Raw genomic sequence first — 18,648 nt, forward strand, 5'->3', positions numbered from 1 at the left:
GTGCCATCTATAGATTTCCTAATACCAACATAGCTTCATTCTCAGACAACGTAAGAAATCTTATCATAAATAACAATCTCAACAAAAATCACATTCTAGGAGGTGATTTCAATATTGACCTGGATCTTCAAAATAACCCTCAAGTTGACTATTTCCGTAACAGCATGCACTCCTGTATGCTAATCCCCACAATCACCAAGCCCACCCGAGTCACTCAAACATCTGCCACCACCTTGGATCACTTATGGACTAATATAACAGCTCCCCTTACATCTGGAGTAATCTATGATAGAACAACTGACCACTATCCTACCTTCCTCATAGCAAACATGGACACAATACCACCAGAAAGCAAGAAACTCTAATTCAGGCTATACAGTGAATCAGCTTTAGGCAATCTCTCTAATGCACTTCACAATATTAACTGGGAACCTGAATTCAATAATACACAGGATATAAACTCATTAACTACCCTCTTTCTCTCCAAAACTCTAAGCCTCTACAACACTCGCTGTCCCCTCCTTACCAAACAGGTAACTGACAAAAGAAAAAACAATCCGTGGCTCACAAGTGGCATAATCAAATCAATCAACAAAAACATGAATACGAAAAGAAATTTAGGATTGGCCTAGTTACAAAGGAAGTAGTTAAAAGGTACTCATCAGTGCTTACCAGTATCATAAGAAAAGCTAAACTTTCATATTATGAGACTAGATTCAAAGAAGCAAAAGGCAACATGAAAAGCACATGGAATACCATCTCTAATATCCTAGGAACTAAACAACATTCCTACAACACTCTCTAAGGATGGCTTTACACCGCCAACTGACTTAGAAATGGCAAATGATTTTAATAGCTTCTTTTCATCGGTTGGTGCTAACCTTGCCAGTAAAATCCCATAGACTCAGCCACATATCAACACATATCTCTCAGGCAGCTATCCAAACTCTCTTCTCCTTTCACCAGTCAGCCCGACAGATGTTGTGTTCATCATACACTCACTAAAAACCAAAGCTGGGAACATCAGTGAAATCCCATCCATTGTATACAAGAGCGCCTCCCATGCCCTTGCGCCACCTATAGCTCTGTTGTTCAATAAATCCCTTGAGTGTCATACCTTCCCTGATATCCTTAAAAAAGTAAGAGTAACGCCAGTTCATAAAGGAAGTAATCCGGCAGACATAAACAATTATAGACTAATATCAAACCTACCCATACTATCAAAAATATTTGAAAAAATTATCTACAAATAGCTCTACTCTTATCTCGTAAAATTCGACATTCTTAGCCCCTGTCAGTTTGGCTTCCGCTCCCAAAAGAGTACCAACGACGCAATTATTAGTCTCCTTGATATAATTTACTAAGCCCTTGACAAAAATGAGTTTCCGATTGAACTCTTCATTGACCTGAGAAAGGCCTTTGATACTGTTAATCACAATTACCTCTTACGTAAACTTCATCAGTATGGAATCCGAGGCCATGCACTGGACTATATCCAATCCTATCTTAGTGATAGACACCAATGTGTAACCATCAATAATATAACCTCTCCCACTCTACCAATAACCGTTGGAGTGCCACAGGGCAGCATCTTGGGACCTCTCCTATTTCTTATATACATCAATGATCTACCTAATGTCTCTAACATTCTGAAACCTATTTTGTTTGCTGATGATACTACCCTCATCTACTCTAACCCCAACCCACATACACTGAATAATGTTGTTAATAATGAACTAAAAAAAGTCCACTTATGGATGTCAACGAACAAACTAACACTTAACATAGAAAAGACCTACTACATCTTATTTGGAAGCAAATCTACAAATGCAATTCAGCTTCAGATAGATAATGTAAACATTAGCAATAAAAATGATGGAAAGTTTCTTGGCCTATTCCTAGACAAGAGACTCAACTTCAGCACCCACATACAACACATAGCTAAGAAAGTCTCTAAAACAGTTGGGATACTCTCCAAAATCAGATATTATGTACTTAACTCTGCTCTCATCTCTCTATATTATGCACTAATCAATCCCTATCTTAATTATGGTCTTAATTATGGTATCTGTGCATGGGGTTCCACCACTGCAAACCACCTCAAGTCCATCATCACTCAGCAAAAATCTGCTATCAGAATAATAACAAATTCTGCTTTCAGACAACACTCAGCCCCCTTGTTTAACTCCCTAAACATGCTAAACATAATCAGAGGGCGCTAAATATCACCAAGGATGCCAATACGAGAACAAAAACGCATAAGGCGAACGATATCAAAAGTATCCGAGTCACCAAGAATTCTATTGAGGGACAGGTGACCGCGACCGACGACCAAGTCAGTCATATAGTTCCCATCACACTGCCAACAGCAGCATCGATCCATTATCAGGCAACGACTGGGACAGTCTTCTTTATGTTCCATGAATGAGTGCTCACTTTTGTATATAACAATGGAACCATAAAAAGTTATTTTTGGTCATTGGTTGACAATAATTATTGACATGGTCATTGGTCACTATTGACACTGACCCATTATTGACATTGGTCATTACTAATTACAGTATCCATTAATTAGCATGTTGCTCACGGGACATGTTCAAGACAAGGGGAAGGGAACTATAGGAATCTTAAAGAGAGAAAGATTTGGAAGAGGATGTAACTCTTACACTCCCACCGGAGGCACACAGACAGGATAACATCGGCAGCATACAGGACGCAGGCATATATGAAAAACATCGTTTAGAAACCTAAATCACGAATCCTTCACGACAATCTACACAGCATTTATTAAACCAATACTGGCATATACAGCTCCTGGAATCATAAGATCAAAACTGAAAAATTAGAAAGATTGGCAACAAAATTGGTGCCAGAGCTATGCGGGTTAGCCTACGAGGATAGGCTAATGGAACTAAATCTCACAATGCTAGAGGACAAGAAGGAACAGAGTGGATATGATCACAACATACAAGATGCTGGAGATGTGGGAATAGATAAGGTGGACAAGGATAGACTCTTCAAATTGAGAGACAGCAGGACAAGAGGACACAGGTGGGGGCTGGACGCAAATGCGCTGAAGGAATGCAGATAATACTTTTACCCTGTACAGGTAGGCAAGAAGTGGAATACGCTGAAAGAAGTTGTGGAAGCCACCTCTTTCCACAACTTTTATAACTATTAAGCCCACATTCGATAAGGAATTTAAACGTCAGAATAGTTAAATTATAACGCAACATAATACAACAAGGCTGGTAGGTGGGGCATGAAGAGCTAAACCTAATTCCTCCATAGACACTGTTAGGTAAGTACAGGAAAATTTGAGAAGCATTTTTTTAACACTGAGTGTGATTGTTTATGTTAATCATCCTATAAGACAAGGTTCTCTCTATTTACGTTAGACATTCTTTACAGATAAATGGAATCACATTATGGTAGAATGCAGGAAATGTGTGTGTAAGAACCATTCTGTCTCCAGCCATCCCGTTTAAGCTTTGCCGCCTACCCCCCCCCCCCCCGGTGTTGGAAATAACCAACAGTTTTATACATCTTTGTATTAACCACAAGTAGTTACTAAAATTACTAACTTGTGGATTTAATCATTATCATGATTTATTTAGACATATTGCCAGATTCTTGCTAGTGAGAGTGACGACGTGAGGAACGACAGGCAGTAACATGAATTCTCTCCACATTTAGTTGGATTTATAACAAGAGTCCAGTTTATCATTTCCTTTACTAAAAATAGTTACTTACTAATAAGTTTAATTTCGTAGTATACTGCTACTCACTGGAACTCCCTTATTTAGTTGATATTAAACATTCTAGATGAAATTACTTTAATGTAAATGATTTTACTTTAATTTCCTCGATTAGTTGCACAACTTTAATAAATCAATTTATGTTGCACGAAATTCTAATTTATCACAGAAGAATTTAATGTGATATTAATACTCGTCACTACCTCTTCCTTCCTTAGGCAATTGCGATATATACATATACATTTACGCTCGAGATGTCTATCGAGAGCTGCGCATGCGCAATAAGGAAGAGGAGGAAGACGGGAGAGCGTCACTAGACACGAGAGAGCACGACGCGGTCGCCATTGACAGCGTGTAGCAGAGCTACGTTTTGATCCCATTTATTTCGCTCCAACGACCAGTAGAGCGGTGCCACGTTATCTGGCACAATAGCCGTGTCCCAGACTAGCATATGAGCAATTCCAAAGTCAACGCCTTTCAAGCAGCAGCTGGAGGACGAAGAATTGCTCAAGTCTCCACATCAACGGACACGCGGCTCGGCAGCTAGGTTTACCTTTTTGTTATTATGTGGCCACAATTAACATTTAGGCTAGTTGTCGTTAGGCCGTAAAACAAATAATACAATCTCGTACGTGTCTTAAGTAAATTTACCATCTAAATAGATGATTAATGTCATTATTTCCTCCAAAGAGAATTTACAGTGCTTGAATATAAATTGCACAGATATTGGCTGAAATTTCCTACTATTATCCTCATAATTTAGGATGTATTTGTAGTTACTTATTATGTAGAAGATTTCTACAATGTAATTGCCTTTCAGTACCAAGGCGACTCCAACCGAGGTGCTAGGCTTCCCACCATTCTGTGCAACAATTTGCCCTATGCAACACGTCGTCGGTGGAGCGTAGCAACTGATTACACCTCACTAGATTTACAGCTAAGCTGTCCCTTTTTTATCTGTAGCAATAACTCTGTAGTTACAGTAGTGATCTCTCAAAGAGATCAATTACACTAACCCATTGATTTACTGATGCTGTTCAACATTTCAGTAGTATATTGAGGAGCATTTACCTCCAATTAATATTATATAATCAACCTTATTCACTTTCATATTTTATTTACTCTGGCGAAGAACCAGCACCAGAATAATGCTAGGGATGTATTAATATTTTAGCATGTAACCCCCCAATTTTGTGTAAGTTAATTTGACTCCATTTATATAAGAAATAAAGTTTCACCAAGATCCATAGGACACTAGTTCTAAGGATCAGGTTTTCCATTGCTTTCTTTTGTTTTCCACTTTTTTCTCAAAAAGTGGTGGTCCTTCATAGCTATTGAAGTATATATTTAATTATTAGTTATAGGAGTCAGGTTTTCCCCCACCCACGGCAGCCAATCTCACCAACCCCCCCCCTCCCTCACTCACCATGCTGCCCATTTCACGAACCCCCCCCCCCACCCCAATGCTGTCCATCTCACCAAACCCACCCCCATGCTGTCCATTTCACCAAACCTATCCCCATGCTGTCCATCTCACCAACTCCCCCTCCCCCACCTCCCAATGCTGCCCGTCTCACTAAACCCACCTCCCCATGCTGCCCATCTCACCAAACCCCCCTCCCCCATGCTGCCCATCTCACCAAACCTCCCAAAGCTCAAAATACCATATACATACATTAAAGGCTATATACCAATATTCACCCTCCCCCCTCACCGTCCCTACAATCTTTACCCCTCACTCACTCCAAGTCCTCAGTCCTCTTCTCCTTCAGGTCCCTGACGAAGACAGCTGTCGCGTCCGTAAAGTTCATCAGCGACTCTTCAAGAAGAGCTGGACAAAATTGGAGACTTTAAATATGCAACAAAATTACATGAAAATATGATAAAATTAAAAATAAATGCTTTCAAGACTCAATCTTGTAACATATTTACGCCAAGCTGTACCCAGGGAATTACCGAATGATCTAGGACGGGCCGAAACATCCTCGTTTCTTCATTCTATGATGTGTTTTTTTGGTCACCATAAACTGGCGTTGCCCATGTGAAGATCTGGGATCACATCTTATCTCCATCTCTAAAATCTTCACTAAATCACTATGGTCGATATTCCCTGCCGTCTGAGGTTCTCTCTCTCACACACGATCTAAATCACAAACATTTTCACTGCTTCTGTCAACCCTCCCGAGCCCCGGTGGTCAACCCTCCCGAGCCCCGGTGGTCAACCCTCCCGAGCCCCGGTGGTCAACCCTCCCGAGCCCCGGTGGTCAACCCTCCCGAGCCCCGGTGGTCAACCCTCCCGAGCCCCGGTGGTCAACCCTCCCGAGCCCCGGTGGTCAACCCTCCCGAGCCCCGGTGGTCAACCCTCCCGAGCCCCGGTGGTCAACCCTCTCGAGCCCCGGTGGTTAACCCTCCCGAGCCCCGGTGGTCAACCCTCCCGAGCCCCGGTGGTCAACCCTCCCGAGCCCCGGTGGTCAACCCTCCCGAGCCCCGGTGGCCAACCCTCCCGAGCCCCGGTGGTCAACCCTCCCGAGCCCCGGTGGTCAACCCTCCCGAGCCCTGGTGGTCAACCCTCCCGAGCCCTCGTGGTCAACCCAGAACAAGAAAAACGTGGATTACGAGGCAACATCAATCCTCCTAGGGTTTCTCCAGAACCTAGGCTCTCGGGGAAAGTATTTACATTTTCAAAAGAGAACAAGATCAAATGATGAAATAATGGTTCAAAAGCATTAAACATAGCTGCTATGATGAAAACAAAACATTATCATTTAAAAAAAGACCCCAAGAACTGGAGCCCCAAAGAATATGACCATATCACTAGCGTTAAACAACAGATAAGTTTCAAACAGAGTTCAACATTATAAATAATAATACAATACAGATTAATCTCCCCCTCAAATGGCAAACTACCCCAGACTCACAATACTTGTCATATATATTGATGAGTTTGTCTCGCTTGCCGCCTTTCCTGAGGGCATCGAGAGCATCCTTCATGGCCTTAGGTAGGTGCTCCAGGCTGTAGGGCACAAGCACGGAGTCCGCGAAGTACCTGAGGGTGAGGGCGGCGATCCGGCTGCAGCCCTGGTGGATCCTGAAGCCCGGGTCTATGTTTTTATCCATCATGTAGAACGTCTCGTAGCCAGTGTGGTATGACGGGCAGATGCTTATATCGTGCTTATTCTGGGGAAAGGAAGATGTAGCAGTGGTAGAGTGCATATGGAACTACAGCACAAGGCGTGTGGAAATGTAAATGAACGCAGAGTATTTACTGGGATTATGAAGCAGATTTACCTTGTCTCTCCTAAACCACAGATCCAGACATGGGATGCCACAGTAGAAAGAAAATGGGGCGTAGTCGCTTCCAGATCCCAAAGTTTCCATCCTGTGAGAAAAGTATAGCCAGTGAGAAGTTATCTCTTTTAATCAATTATATTTATACTGCATACTCCAGTGCCACACTGCTTATGTTCTTCATCTCCTAAATGGTGCTTTTTCATCTCCCAGTCATAAAACATTTAACCAAACTCGTTTTATCTACACTTTTTCCTCAGAGATCTAACTGCTCTATATTTTTAACCATTAGATGCTGAACTACGTTAACCTCCCTAGCTAACTAACGTAGTTAACTACCGTTAACTACGTCCCTGGTGGGTGGGTGTTTAAAGTTAGTTAAGTGTGTGTGTGTGTATTATATATATATATATTATATATATATATATATATATATATATATATAGATATATAGATATATATATAATATATATATAGATATATATATATAGATATATATAGATATTGGTGTATACTGGCAGCAGGTTTTCTTTCAAACATGTTTCATTGAATATGACCGCATATTCTGTATTTATTATTTTCTGGTTTAGGGCTTCTATCCCTCTAACTATTTTCTTAGCATCAGGGCTTAATTGGAATAGGAGTTCTCCAAAACTCATTTTCGTACTTTTAAGGTGAAGAAAAGAAGTGATTTACTATAGAGTGTATTACACTTATTTGTATAATTTGCACGACGTTTCGAACCTCCATGGTTCATTCTCAAGTGAACAGATCTTACAATACTAGTTGATTTTATACCCGCATTAGGTCAGGTGATAATACAATGAAGGTGAAAAACATGGGGGGATACATAAGGGATAAACATAGGGGCTGCAGAAGGCGTATTGGCCCATACGAGGCATCTCCTATCTAAACACAAAGATTAATCCAGTGTAATTGGCCTGTTATGTTGGACATTGTCTTCTGTGTTGGCATCGATATGTTCTTGTCTTGTCCTTACTCTCATGGTGGGTAGAGTAAATAGTTCCGTGATTTGGGTGTTCATGGTAGGTCGCTCTATTCTTATGTGTATTGCCTCAAGAATTTGTAATCTTCTTGAATCTTGGGTTTTGTCTATTATGCAAGTATTCTTGTTCAACATTTCTCTTGTTAGAGTAATGTCATGGGCTTGTCTCATGTGATTCCTAGGGGCACCAGATTGAAAATGGCATGTCAAACGCCTCGTCAGCTTGGTCGACGTCATACCTATGTACTTACATTGAAGGTTACATCCTTCGTGGGGGCAAGTGTACATGTATACAACGCTTGACTGTTGTAGAGGGTTCTCCGTCGGCTTCGGGCTGTTTTTGATAAGGAGTTCGGAAGTCTTCTTGGTTTTGTAGAATATTATCAGGTTTATGTTTTGGTTAGGAGTAGTGCTTTTTACTCCTTTACGGATTATTTCTTTCATTATTCTTTCCTCTTTTATATGTTCACTGTGCATGGTAGATTTGTAATATAATTTTATTGGGGGTGTTGTGGTTTCTGTTCTAGGTTCTGAATTATACCAACGGTCCAAGTGTCTTCTTATAGCAGCGTTTATTTCCGCGTTGCTATATCCGTTGTTCACCAATACCTGAGTTACTCTTTCAAACCCTCTACTCACGTTGCTCCATTCAGAGCAGTGGGTAAGCGCTCGACGAATATAAGCATTGAGAACACTGGCTTTGTATCTTTGGGGGCACTCACTTCTACCGTTCAGGCATAATCCTATGTTGGGGGGCTTGGTATATACGTTGGTGCTTAAAGAGGTTCCTGTTTTTGTTATTAGTACATCCAAGAATGGCAGACTGTTATTTTCACTATTTTCATGTGTAAATCGGAGTACTGACTCTCTCTCTAGGTGTCTTTTTAGGTCAATTAGTTCATCTGAGTCTTTTACTATTACGAATATGTCATCTACATAACGGCAGTATACAGTTGGTTTTTGTCTGCTACTGAAGACCCTATCTTCGATGGTTCCCATATAAAAATTAGCAAATAAAACTCCTAAGGGGGAGCCCATTGCTACTCCGTCTATTTGTAAATACATGTCTCCTTGTGGACTGATGAAAGGGGCTTCCTTTGTACATGCTTCGAGAAGACTTTTCAAGTGTGGCTCAGGTATGTCTAATTTGGGGGTGCTCTCGTCTCTGTATACTCTGTCCAGTATCATTCCTATGGTTGTGTCGACTGGGACGTTGGTAAAAAGGGATTCAACGTCCAGGGAAGCGATGATTCCATCAGCAGAAGACAATGTCCAGAAGACAATGTCCAACATAACAGGCCAATTACACTGGATTAATCTTTGTGTTTAGATAGGAGATGCCTCGTATGGGCCAATACGCCTTCTGCAGCCCCTATGTTTATCCCTTATGTATCCCCCCATGTTTTTCACCTTCATTGTATTATCACCTGACCTAATGCGGGTATAAAATCAACTAGTATTGTAAGATCTGTTCACTTGAGAATGAACCATGGAGGTTCGAAACGTCGTGCAAATTATACAAATAAGTGTAATACACTCTATAGTAAATCACTTCTTTTCTTCACCTTAAAAGTACGAAAATGAGTTTTGGAGAACTCCTATTCCAATTAAGCCCTGATGCTAAGAAAATAGTTAGAGGGATAGAAGCCCTAAACCAGAAAATAATAAATACAGAATATGCGGTCACATTCAATGAAACATGTTTGAAAGAAAACCTGCTGCCAGTATACACCAATATAAACCCACATGACCCAGCAGTCCGCAATACAGAGTTTACCTATAGGTATAGGCAAGAGCTCATTCGGCATCAACTAAACAAGAAGAAGGAAGCCCTCCAAACCTTTATAGAGCAGGCGGAGCATCTGTTAAACAAATGGACCCAGTACGACATCCCTATCCAACTCAAGCAAACCATCAACAGTGAACTATTTAACCTGAAACAACAACATAAAACTCTTGTAGAAACAAAGACACTCCGTAAGTTAACATCCCTAAACGGTGGACAGCTAAAAATCCCTCGTCCTAAAGATGGCTACTTTAACCTGACTTCTTATGATCTTACCCAGGACCAACGAGACCTCTTAAATCTTGGTCTAAATTGTCAATTCTTATCTAAACCAAAGATGCATCAAAAACGCCTGGAAATCGAAATGCTTCTGGACGATATCCATAAGCTAGAAGACAACAAAAAAGTCATCACCACTGACACACTTCAAGCTGAACTACTTGCAGAAGCAGGGAAAAAACGAGGAACATATTCATCTACAATCTTAACCCCACGACTCAAAGAAGCAGCGAAACAACTAAAAAATCTGAAAGACGTAACAATAAGAAAAGCCGACAAAACAGCAGCATATGTATTGATTCCTACCCATGAATACATGAACAAAATTAGCGACATCCTAAGTGACGACTCCAAATTTCAACGAATCACGAGGAACCCCGTAGAAGACCTTAAGCGGAAACTAAACAAAACAATTACAGCAATCAACGCAAAGAAAGGTAGTGTGCATTTCAATAAACTTCAAGGCGACTATGGCTTAGGATATGCCTACGGCAATGTTAAGACGCATAAACCAGGTAACCCACTACGCCCTATAATCAGCCAAATACCAACCCCAACTTATCACCTGGCAAAGAAACTCAATGAACTCCTAACTCCATACACTCCAAGTAAGTTTAGTCTACAATCATCAGCAGATTTCCTAGAATTGATCAAATCAACCCAGCCCGATGGAATCATCGCTTCCCTGGACGTTGAATCCCTTTTTACCAACGTCCCAGTCGACACAACCATAGGAATGATACTGGACAGAGTATACAGAGACGAGAGCACCCCCAAATTAGACATACCTGAGCCACACTTGAAAAGTCTTCTCGAAGCATGTACAAAGGAAGCCCCTTTCATCAGTCCACAAGGAGACATGTATTTACAAATAGACGGAGTAGCAATGGGCTCCCCCTTAGGAGTTTTATTTGCTAATTTTTATATGGGAACCATCGAAGATAGGGTCTTCAGTAGCAGACAAAAACCAACTGTATACTGCCGTTATGTAGATGACATATTCGTAATAGTAAAAGACTCAGATGAACTAATTGACCTAAAAAGACACCTAGAGAGAGAGTCAGTACTCCGATTTACACATGAAAATAGTGAAAATAACAGTCTGCCATTCTTGGATGTACTAATAACAAAAACAGGAACCTCTTTAAGCACCAACGTATATACCAAGCCCACCAACATAGGATTATGCCTGAACGGTAGAAGTGAGTGCCCCCAAAGATACAAAGCCAGTGTTCTCAATGCTTATATTCGTCGAGCGCTTACCCACTGCTCTGAATGGAGCAACGTGAGTAGAGGGTTTGAAAGAGTAACTCAGGTATTGGTGAACAACGGATATAGCAACGCGGAAATAAACGCTGCTATAAGAAGACACTTGGACCGTTGGTATAATTCAGAACCTAGAACAGAAACCACAACACCCCCAATAAAATTATATTACAAATCTACCATGCACAGTGAACATATAAAAGAGGAAAGAATAATGAAAGAAATAATCCGTAAAGGAGTAAAAAGCACTACTCCTAACCAAAACATAAACCTGATAATATTCTACAAAACCAAGAAGACTTCCGAACTCCTTATCAAAAACAGCCCGAAGCCGACGGAGAACCCTCTACAGCAGTCAAGCGTTGTATACATGTACACTTGCCCCCACGAAGGATGTAACCTTCAATGTAAGTACATAGGTATGACGTCGACCAAGCTGACGAGGCGTTTGACATGCCATCTTCAATCTGGTGCCCCTAGGAATCACATGAGACAAGCCCATGACATTACTCTAACAAGAGAAATGTTGAACAAGAATACTTGCATAATAGACAAAACCCAAGATTCAAGAAGATTACAAATTCTTGAGGCAATACACATAAGAATAGAGCGACCTACCATGAACACCCAAATCACGGAACTATTTACTCTACCCACCATGAGAGTAAGGACAAGACAAGAACATATCGATGCCAACACAGAAGACAATGTCCAACATAACAGGCCAATTACACTGGATTAATCTTTGTGTTTAGATAGGAGATGCCTCGTATGGGCCAATACGCCTTCTGCAGCCCCTATGTTTATCCCTTATGTATCCCCCCATGTTTTTCACCTTCATTGTATTATCACCTGACCTAATGCGGGTATAAAATCAACTAGTATTGTAAGATCTGTTCACTTGAGAATGAACCATGGAGGTTCGAAACGTCGTGCAAATTATACAAATAAGTGTAATACACTCTATAGTAAATCACTTCTTTTCTTCACCTTAAAAGTACGAAAATGAGTTTTGGAGAACTCCTATTCCAATTAAGCCCTGATGCTAAGAAAATAGTTAGAGGGATAGAAGCCCTAAACCAGAAAATAATAAATACAGAATATGCGGTCACATTCAATGAAACATGTTTGAAAGAAAACCTGCTGCCAGTATACACCAATATAAACCCACATGACCCAGCAGTCCGCAATACAGAGTTTACCTATAGGTATAGGCAAGAGCTCATTCGGCATCAACTAAACAAGAAGAAGGAAGCCCTCCAAACCTTTATAGAGCAGGCGGAGCATCTGTTAAACAAATGGACCCAGTACGACATCCCTATCCAACTCAAGCAAACCATCAACAGTGAACTATTTAACCTGAAACAACAACATAAAACTCTTGTAGAAACAAAGACACTCCGTAAGTTAACATCCCTAAACGGTGGACAGCTAAAAATCCCTCGTCCTAAAGATGGCTACTTTAACCTGACTTCTTATGATCTTACCCAGGACCAACGAGACCTCTTAAATCTTGGTCTAAATTGTCAATTCTTATCTAAACCAAAGATGCATCAAAAACGCCTGGAAATCGAAATGCTTCTGGACGATATCCATAAGCTAGAAGACAACAAAAAAGTCATCACCACTGACACACTTCAAGCTGAACTACTTGCAGAAGCAGGGAAAAAACGAGGAACATATTCATCTACAATCTTAACCCCACGACTCAAAGAAGCAGCGAAACAACTAAAAAATCTGAAAGACGTAACAATAAGAAAAGCCGACAAAACAGCAGCATATGTATTGATTCCTACCCATGAATACATGAACAAAATTAGCGACATCCTAAGTGACGACTCCAAATTTCAACGAATCACGAGGAACCCCGTAGAAGACCTTAAGCGGAAACTAAACAAAACAATTACAGCAATCAACGCAAAGAAAGGTAGTGTGCATTTCAATAAACTTCAAGGCGACTATGGCTTAGGATATGCCTACGGCAATGTTAAGACGCATAAACCAGGTAACCCACTACGCCCTATAATCAGCCAAATACCAACCCCAACTTATCACCTGGCAAAGAAACTCAATGAACTCCTAACTCCATACACTCCAAGTAAGTTTAGTCTACAATCATCAGCAGATTTCCTAGAATTGATCAAATCAACCCAGCCCGATGGAATCATCGCTTCCCTGGACGTTGAATCCCTTTTTACCAACGTCCCAGTCGACACAACCATAGGAATGATACTGGACAGAGTATACAGAGACGAGAGCACCCCCAAATTAGACATACCTGAGCCACACTTGAAAAGTCTTCTCGAAGCATGTACAAAGGAAGCCCCTTTCATCAGTCCACAAGGAGACATGTATTTACAAATAGACGGAGTAGCAATGGGCTCCCCCTTAGGAGTTTTATTTGCTAATTTTTATATGGGAACCATCGAAGATAGGGTCTTCAGTAGCAGACAAAAACCAACTGTATACTGCCGTTATGTAGATGACATATTCGTAATAGTAAAAGACTCAGATGAACTAATTGACCTAAAAAGACACCTAGAGAGAGAGTCAGTACTCCGATTTACACATGAAAATAGTGAAAATAACAGTCTGCCATTCTTGGATGTACTAATAACAAAAACAGGAACCTCTTTAAGCACCAACGTATATACCAAGCCCACCAACATAGGATTATGCCTGAACGGTAGAAGTGAGTGCCCCCAAAGATACAAAGCCAGTGTTCTCAATGCTTATATTCGTCGAGCGCTTACCCACTGCTCTGAATGGAGCAACGTGAGTAGAGGGTTTGAAAGAGTAACTCAGGTATTGGTGAACAACGGATATAGCAACGCGGAAATAAACGCTGCTATAAGAAGACACTTGGACCGTTGGTATAATTCAGAACCTAGAACAGAAACCACAACACCCCCAATAAAATTATATTACAAATCTACCATGCACAGTGAACATATAAAAGAGGAAAGAATAATGAAAGAAATAATCCGTAAAGGAGTAAAAAGCACTACTCCTAACCAAAACATAAACCTGATAATATTCTACAAAACCAAGAAGACTTCCGAACTCCTTATCAAAAACAGCCCGAAGCCGACGGAGAACCCTCTACAGCAGTCAAGCGTTGTATACATGTACACTTGCCCCCACGAAGGATGTAACCTTCAATGTAAGTACATAGGTATGACGTCGACCAAGCTGACGAGGCGTTTGACATGCCATCTTCAATCTGGTGCCCCTAGGAATCACATGAGACAAGCCCATGACATTACTCTAACAAGAGAAATGTTGAACAAGAATACTTGCATAATAGACAAAACCCAAGATTCAAGAAGATTACAAATTCTTGAGGCAATACACATAAGAATAGAGCGACCTACCATGAACACCCAAATCACGGAACTATTTACTCTACCCACCATGAGAGTAAGGACAAGACAAGAACATATCGATGCCAACACAGAAGACAATGTCCAACATAACAGGCCAATTACACTGGATTAATCTTTGTGTTTAGATAGGAGATGCCTCGTATGGGCCAATACGCCTTCTGCAGCCCCTATGTTTATCCCTTATGTATCCCCCCATGTTTTTCACCTTCATTGTATTATCACCTGACCTAATGCGGGTATAAAATCAACTAGTATTGTAAGATCTGTTCACTTGAGAATGAACCATGGAGGTTCGAAACGTCGTGCAAATTATACAAATAAGTGTAATACACTCTATAGTAAATCACTTCTTTTCTTCACCTTAAAAGTACGAAAATGAGTTTTGGAGAACTCCTATTCCAATTAAGCCCTGATGCTAAGAAAATAGTTAGAGGGATAGAAGCCCTAAACCAGAAAATAATAAATACAGAATATGCGGTCATATTCAATGATATATAGATATATATATAGATATATATATAGATATATATATAGATATATATATAGATATATATATAGATATATATATATATAGATATATATATATAGATATATATATATAGATATATATATATAGATATAGATATAGATATATATATATATATATATATATATATATATATATATATATATATATATATATATATATATATATATATATATATATATATATATATATATATGTCGTACCTAGTAGCCAGAACTCACTTCTCAGCCTACTATGCAAGGCCTGATTTGCCTAATAAGCCAAGTTTTCATGAATTAATTGTTTTTCGGCTACCTAACCTACCTAACCTAACCTAACCTAACTTTTTCGGCCAACTAACCTAACCTAACCTATTAAGATAGGTTAGGTTAGGTTAGGGAGGGTTGGTTAGGTTCGGGCATATATCTACATTAATTTTAACTCCAATAAAAAAAAATTTACCTCATACATAATGAAATGGGTAGCTTTATCATTTCATAAGAAAAAAATTAGAGAAAATATATTAATTCATGAAAACTTGGCATATTAGGCAAATCGGGCCTTGCATAGTAGGCCGAGAAGTGAGTTCTGGCTACTAGGTACGACATATATATATATTACATTATATATATATATAATGTAATATAACCAATGTATGTTTTTTCATAAATAGTAAAGTTTAATATATAATTATAAAATATCATATATTTCCCTGCTCCCCCTCAATTCCGCAGTCATCCCTCTCCTTCAATTTCACCACTACTTACTCAGGTGAGGTTTTATTTCGCATAGTGTGAAATGCTACCCACTCCTCGTATATCGTGGCACCATTACGAACACCTGGCACCTGCAGGAGGAGGAGGGGGGCCATACTGGAATTAAAATATCTACCACAAGCTAAAGTGTGAAATTGGAATTAAATCTTTGCCAATGTGAAAAGGTTAAATTGTAGTTCAAAATAGGTTGCATAATATAACAAATTATTGGTCTTAGAAGAGTTGGGTAAAGTGTTTCTAAACAGAGATGGGGAATGGGGAGCGACATACCATTTTGTGTAATCATGGTGATGGGATCCCAAAGAAGGGGGCTGCCGGGCACTTCGATGATGGGGCCCGAGGCGCAGGTGTCCGTGTTGAGGTACATCACCGCCCGCTCCTGTAGCTTGTTCACGTGTTCCTGTGGGACACGTCAGGACATTTTAGGACGTGCTGGGAAGCTCGTAGACTATAATATTTTACTGAAGAAAGGATGAGATGCTTTAGGACGTTTGCATGGATAAGCTTAAAACTATATGGGAAGCCTAAGGATATAGTTGGAAACATTAGATCATGCTTGAACACTATTTAACATGGTGGAATGCTTCGAGATGTTTTCGGGCATTGTAAACATCATGAATGAATAACTTCTTTAGGATATAGGATGATTTAGGAATTTGTGTGCTACTGCAGGTACTTTTTACGTGATCCTGAAGAAAACGCTTATATTGTAGGTCACCAGAAATATCCCGTAGTCTGGTATAAGGCTCCTGCAGCAGTGAAATAAGAAAAACTCATGCCTTAGAACATATCATATGGAATGAAGTTATTTTACATATGAAGTGCGTTGTAAGACAAATGTAACATAAGACTTAGTAGCAGGGAGATGTATTGCAAACTTTAATGTTAGTTCATCTCAAAATAGCCTCAAGATAGTTCGGGGCATACAAATAAGCCACAGGACTTGAAATGAAGTAAGGTGCTGTATGACATGCTAAATTCTTGTAGGATCTAGAGACATGACTGAGGACATGCTGTGAAGTCGTTAGAGATGTGCATAAAGCTCCTACGTTCGAAAATTAAGTGTAATGATTTATTTTATAATTAACAACATTCACAAGTAGTCAACAGTGTTCCATTCCATAATCTCCAGGTTATGGCTGTTAATTATGCCGATTAACTGACATAACCTAAACTAAATTATTTTTTTCCATTATTAGAAACGAAATACATAATCTTACCAGTTTGTTTTATGCTTATGCTGATTAATTATGCGAGGGTCAAAGAAATCTTATATAGAAAACTCAACTTTATTGAGCTTTGAAACAGTATGTCTTGCAGAGAACACGCATTCTTTTCCGGCTACATTATATATTATTTCAGCTTTTATTTTCCGAGTATGAGTGTTATAATCTACCCACGAAACCCGAAAAAACTGACATTTTTCAGTTCTAGAGGGCATATTTTTAACCTTTCAAATGTCGGAATTATTGCCTACCAGATATCAACTAAACAATATTGACATTAACCTAAATGATAAATTAATGCATAAATGGTCAATATAACATTCATACATCATTGTAAAATTTTACTCTTAAAACTAATCTTACCCTATTCTTTTTAAATTTTAAATTTAATTGTAGTGATTTATGTCATTTATTGAAATTAATTATTGATCTCATTTTGTTTTCTTAATTAAGTTCATACTAATTATAGGTTAAAAACTAAGCTAAATAAAATTAATTATCTTTAAGATTATTTTACCTTACAATTATCATTTGTCTATTTTTTTTATATATATTCATCTTGAGAGTCTCTACTGATTTTTTGTTTTCTCCACCAAACTTGTGTATCCTTCATCGCTATCTAGTGTTCTTTATTCTACTTCTAAGTGTTTCAATTTTTTTTGTATACTTGCATTTATTGTTGTGTTTTGCTATAATAATTCTCTAATTATAGTAGACTTAGTATTTATGTAAGCATCTACCTCAGTGTCTTAGTAAAATCTTGCTCATAAATATAATCTTACCCTGTTATTTTTTTTTAAATTTAATTGTAATTTGATTTATACATCATTTATTGTAATTAATTATTGAGCTCATTTTGTTTTCTTAAGTTCATACTAATTATAGCTTCACAACTAAGCAATATTAAATAATTTATTCTTAAGATTATTTTTACTTTACGATTATTATTTGTCTCATTATTTTTGCTACATATTATTCCTGTCAGTCTACTGATTTTTTCTTCTCTCTTAACCTAACTTCTGTATCCTTCCTGGCTATCTGCGGTGATCTTTACTCTACTTCAAATTGTTTCTATTTTTTTGTGTACTTACATTTATTGTTGTGTTTTGCTATAATTACTTTATATTTACAGCAGATTTAGTATTTAACTGTTCCTGTAATTGCTCATCTTATTGTATCGTGACATTATTGCATCTATATGCTTACTGATATTGATCCTGATCGAAATCTTCTGTCTCGTATCCACACAAATCAGCACATTGATCATCATTATTGCAGGTATTACACAGCAAATCTTGCAAAAACAAACTCCTAAACAGCACCTGCTTATCAGTTTACAACCAAAATGTTAGGTCACTTGGTAAACATTTTG

At 39.0% G+C, this 18,648-nt stretch overlaps 1 protein-coding gene across 1 annotated transcript in view; it reads right to left on the minus strand.

The window, feature by feature from the left end:
- Nucleotides 1–18,648, minus strand: part of LOC123752098 (N-acetylated-alpha-linked acidic dipeptidase 2-like) — a 62,910-nt gene that overhangs the window by 13,672 nt on the left and 30,590 nt on the right. The window contains exons 11-13 of the mRNA XM_069309682.1: nucleotides 16,326–16,450; nucleotides 16,042–16,125; nucleotides 7,047–7,137 (exon numbers count right to left, since the gene is read on the minus strand). Coding sequence (XP_069165783.1) covers nucleotides 7,047–7,137; nucleotides 16,042–16,125; nucleotides 16,326–16,450 — 300 coding nt within the window. The remainder of the gene's footprint in view (nucleotides 1–7,046; nucleotides 7,138–16,041; nucleotides 16,126–16,325; nucleotides 16,451–18,648) is intronic.

Source organism: Procambarus clarkii, chromosome 65, assembly GCF_040958095.1.
Source record: "Procambarus clarkii isolate CNS0578487 chromosome 65, FALCON_Pclarkii_2.0, whole genome shotgun sequence".
Classification (NCBI taxonomy): domain Eukaryota; kingdom Metazoa; phylum Arthropoda; class Malacostraca; order Decapoda; family Cambaridae; genus Procambarus; species Procambarus clarkii.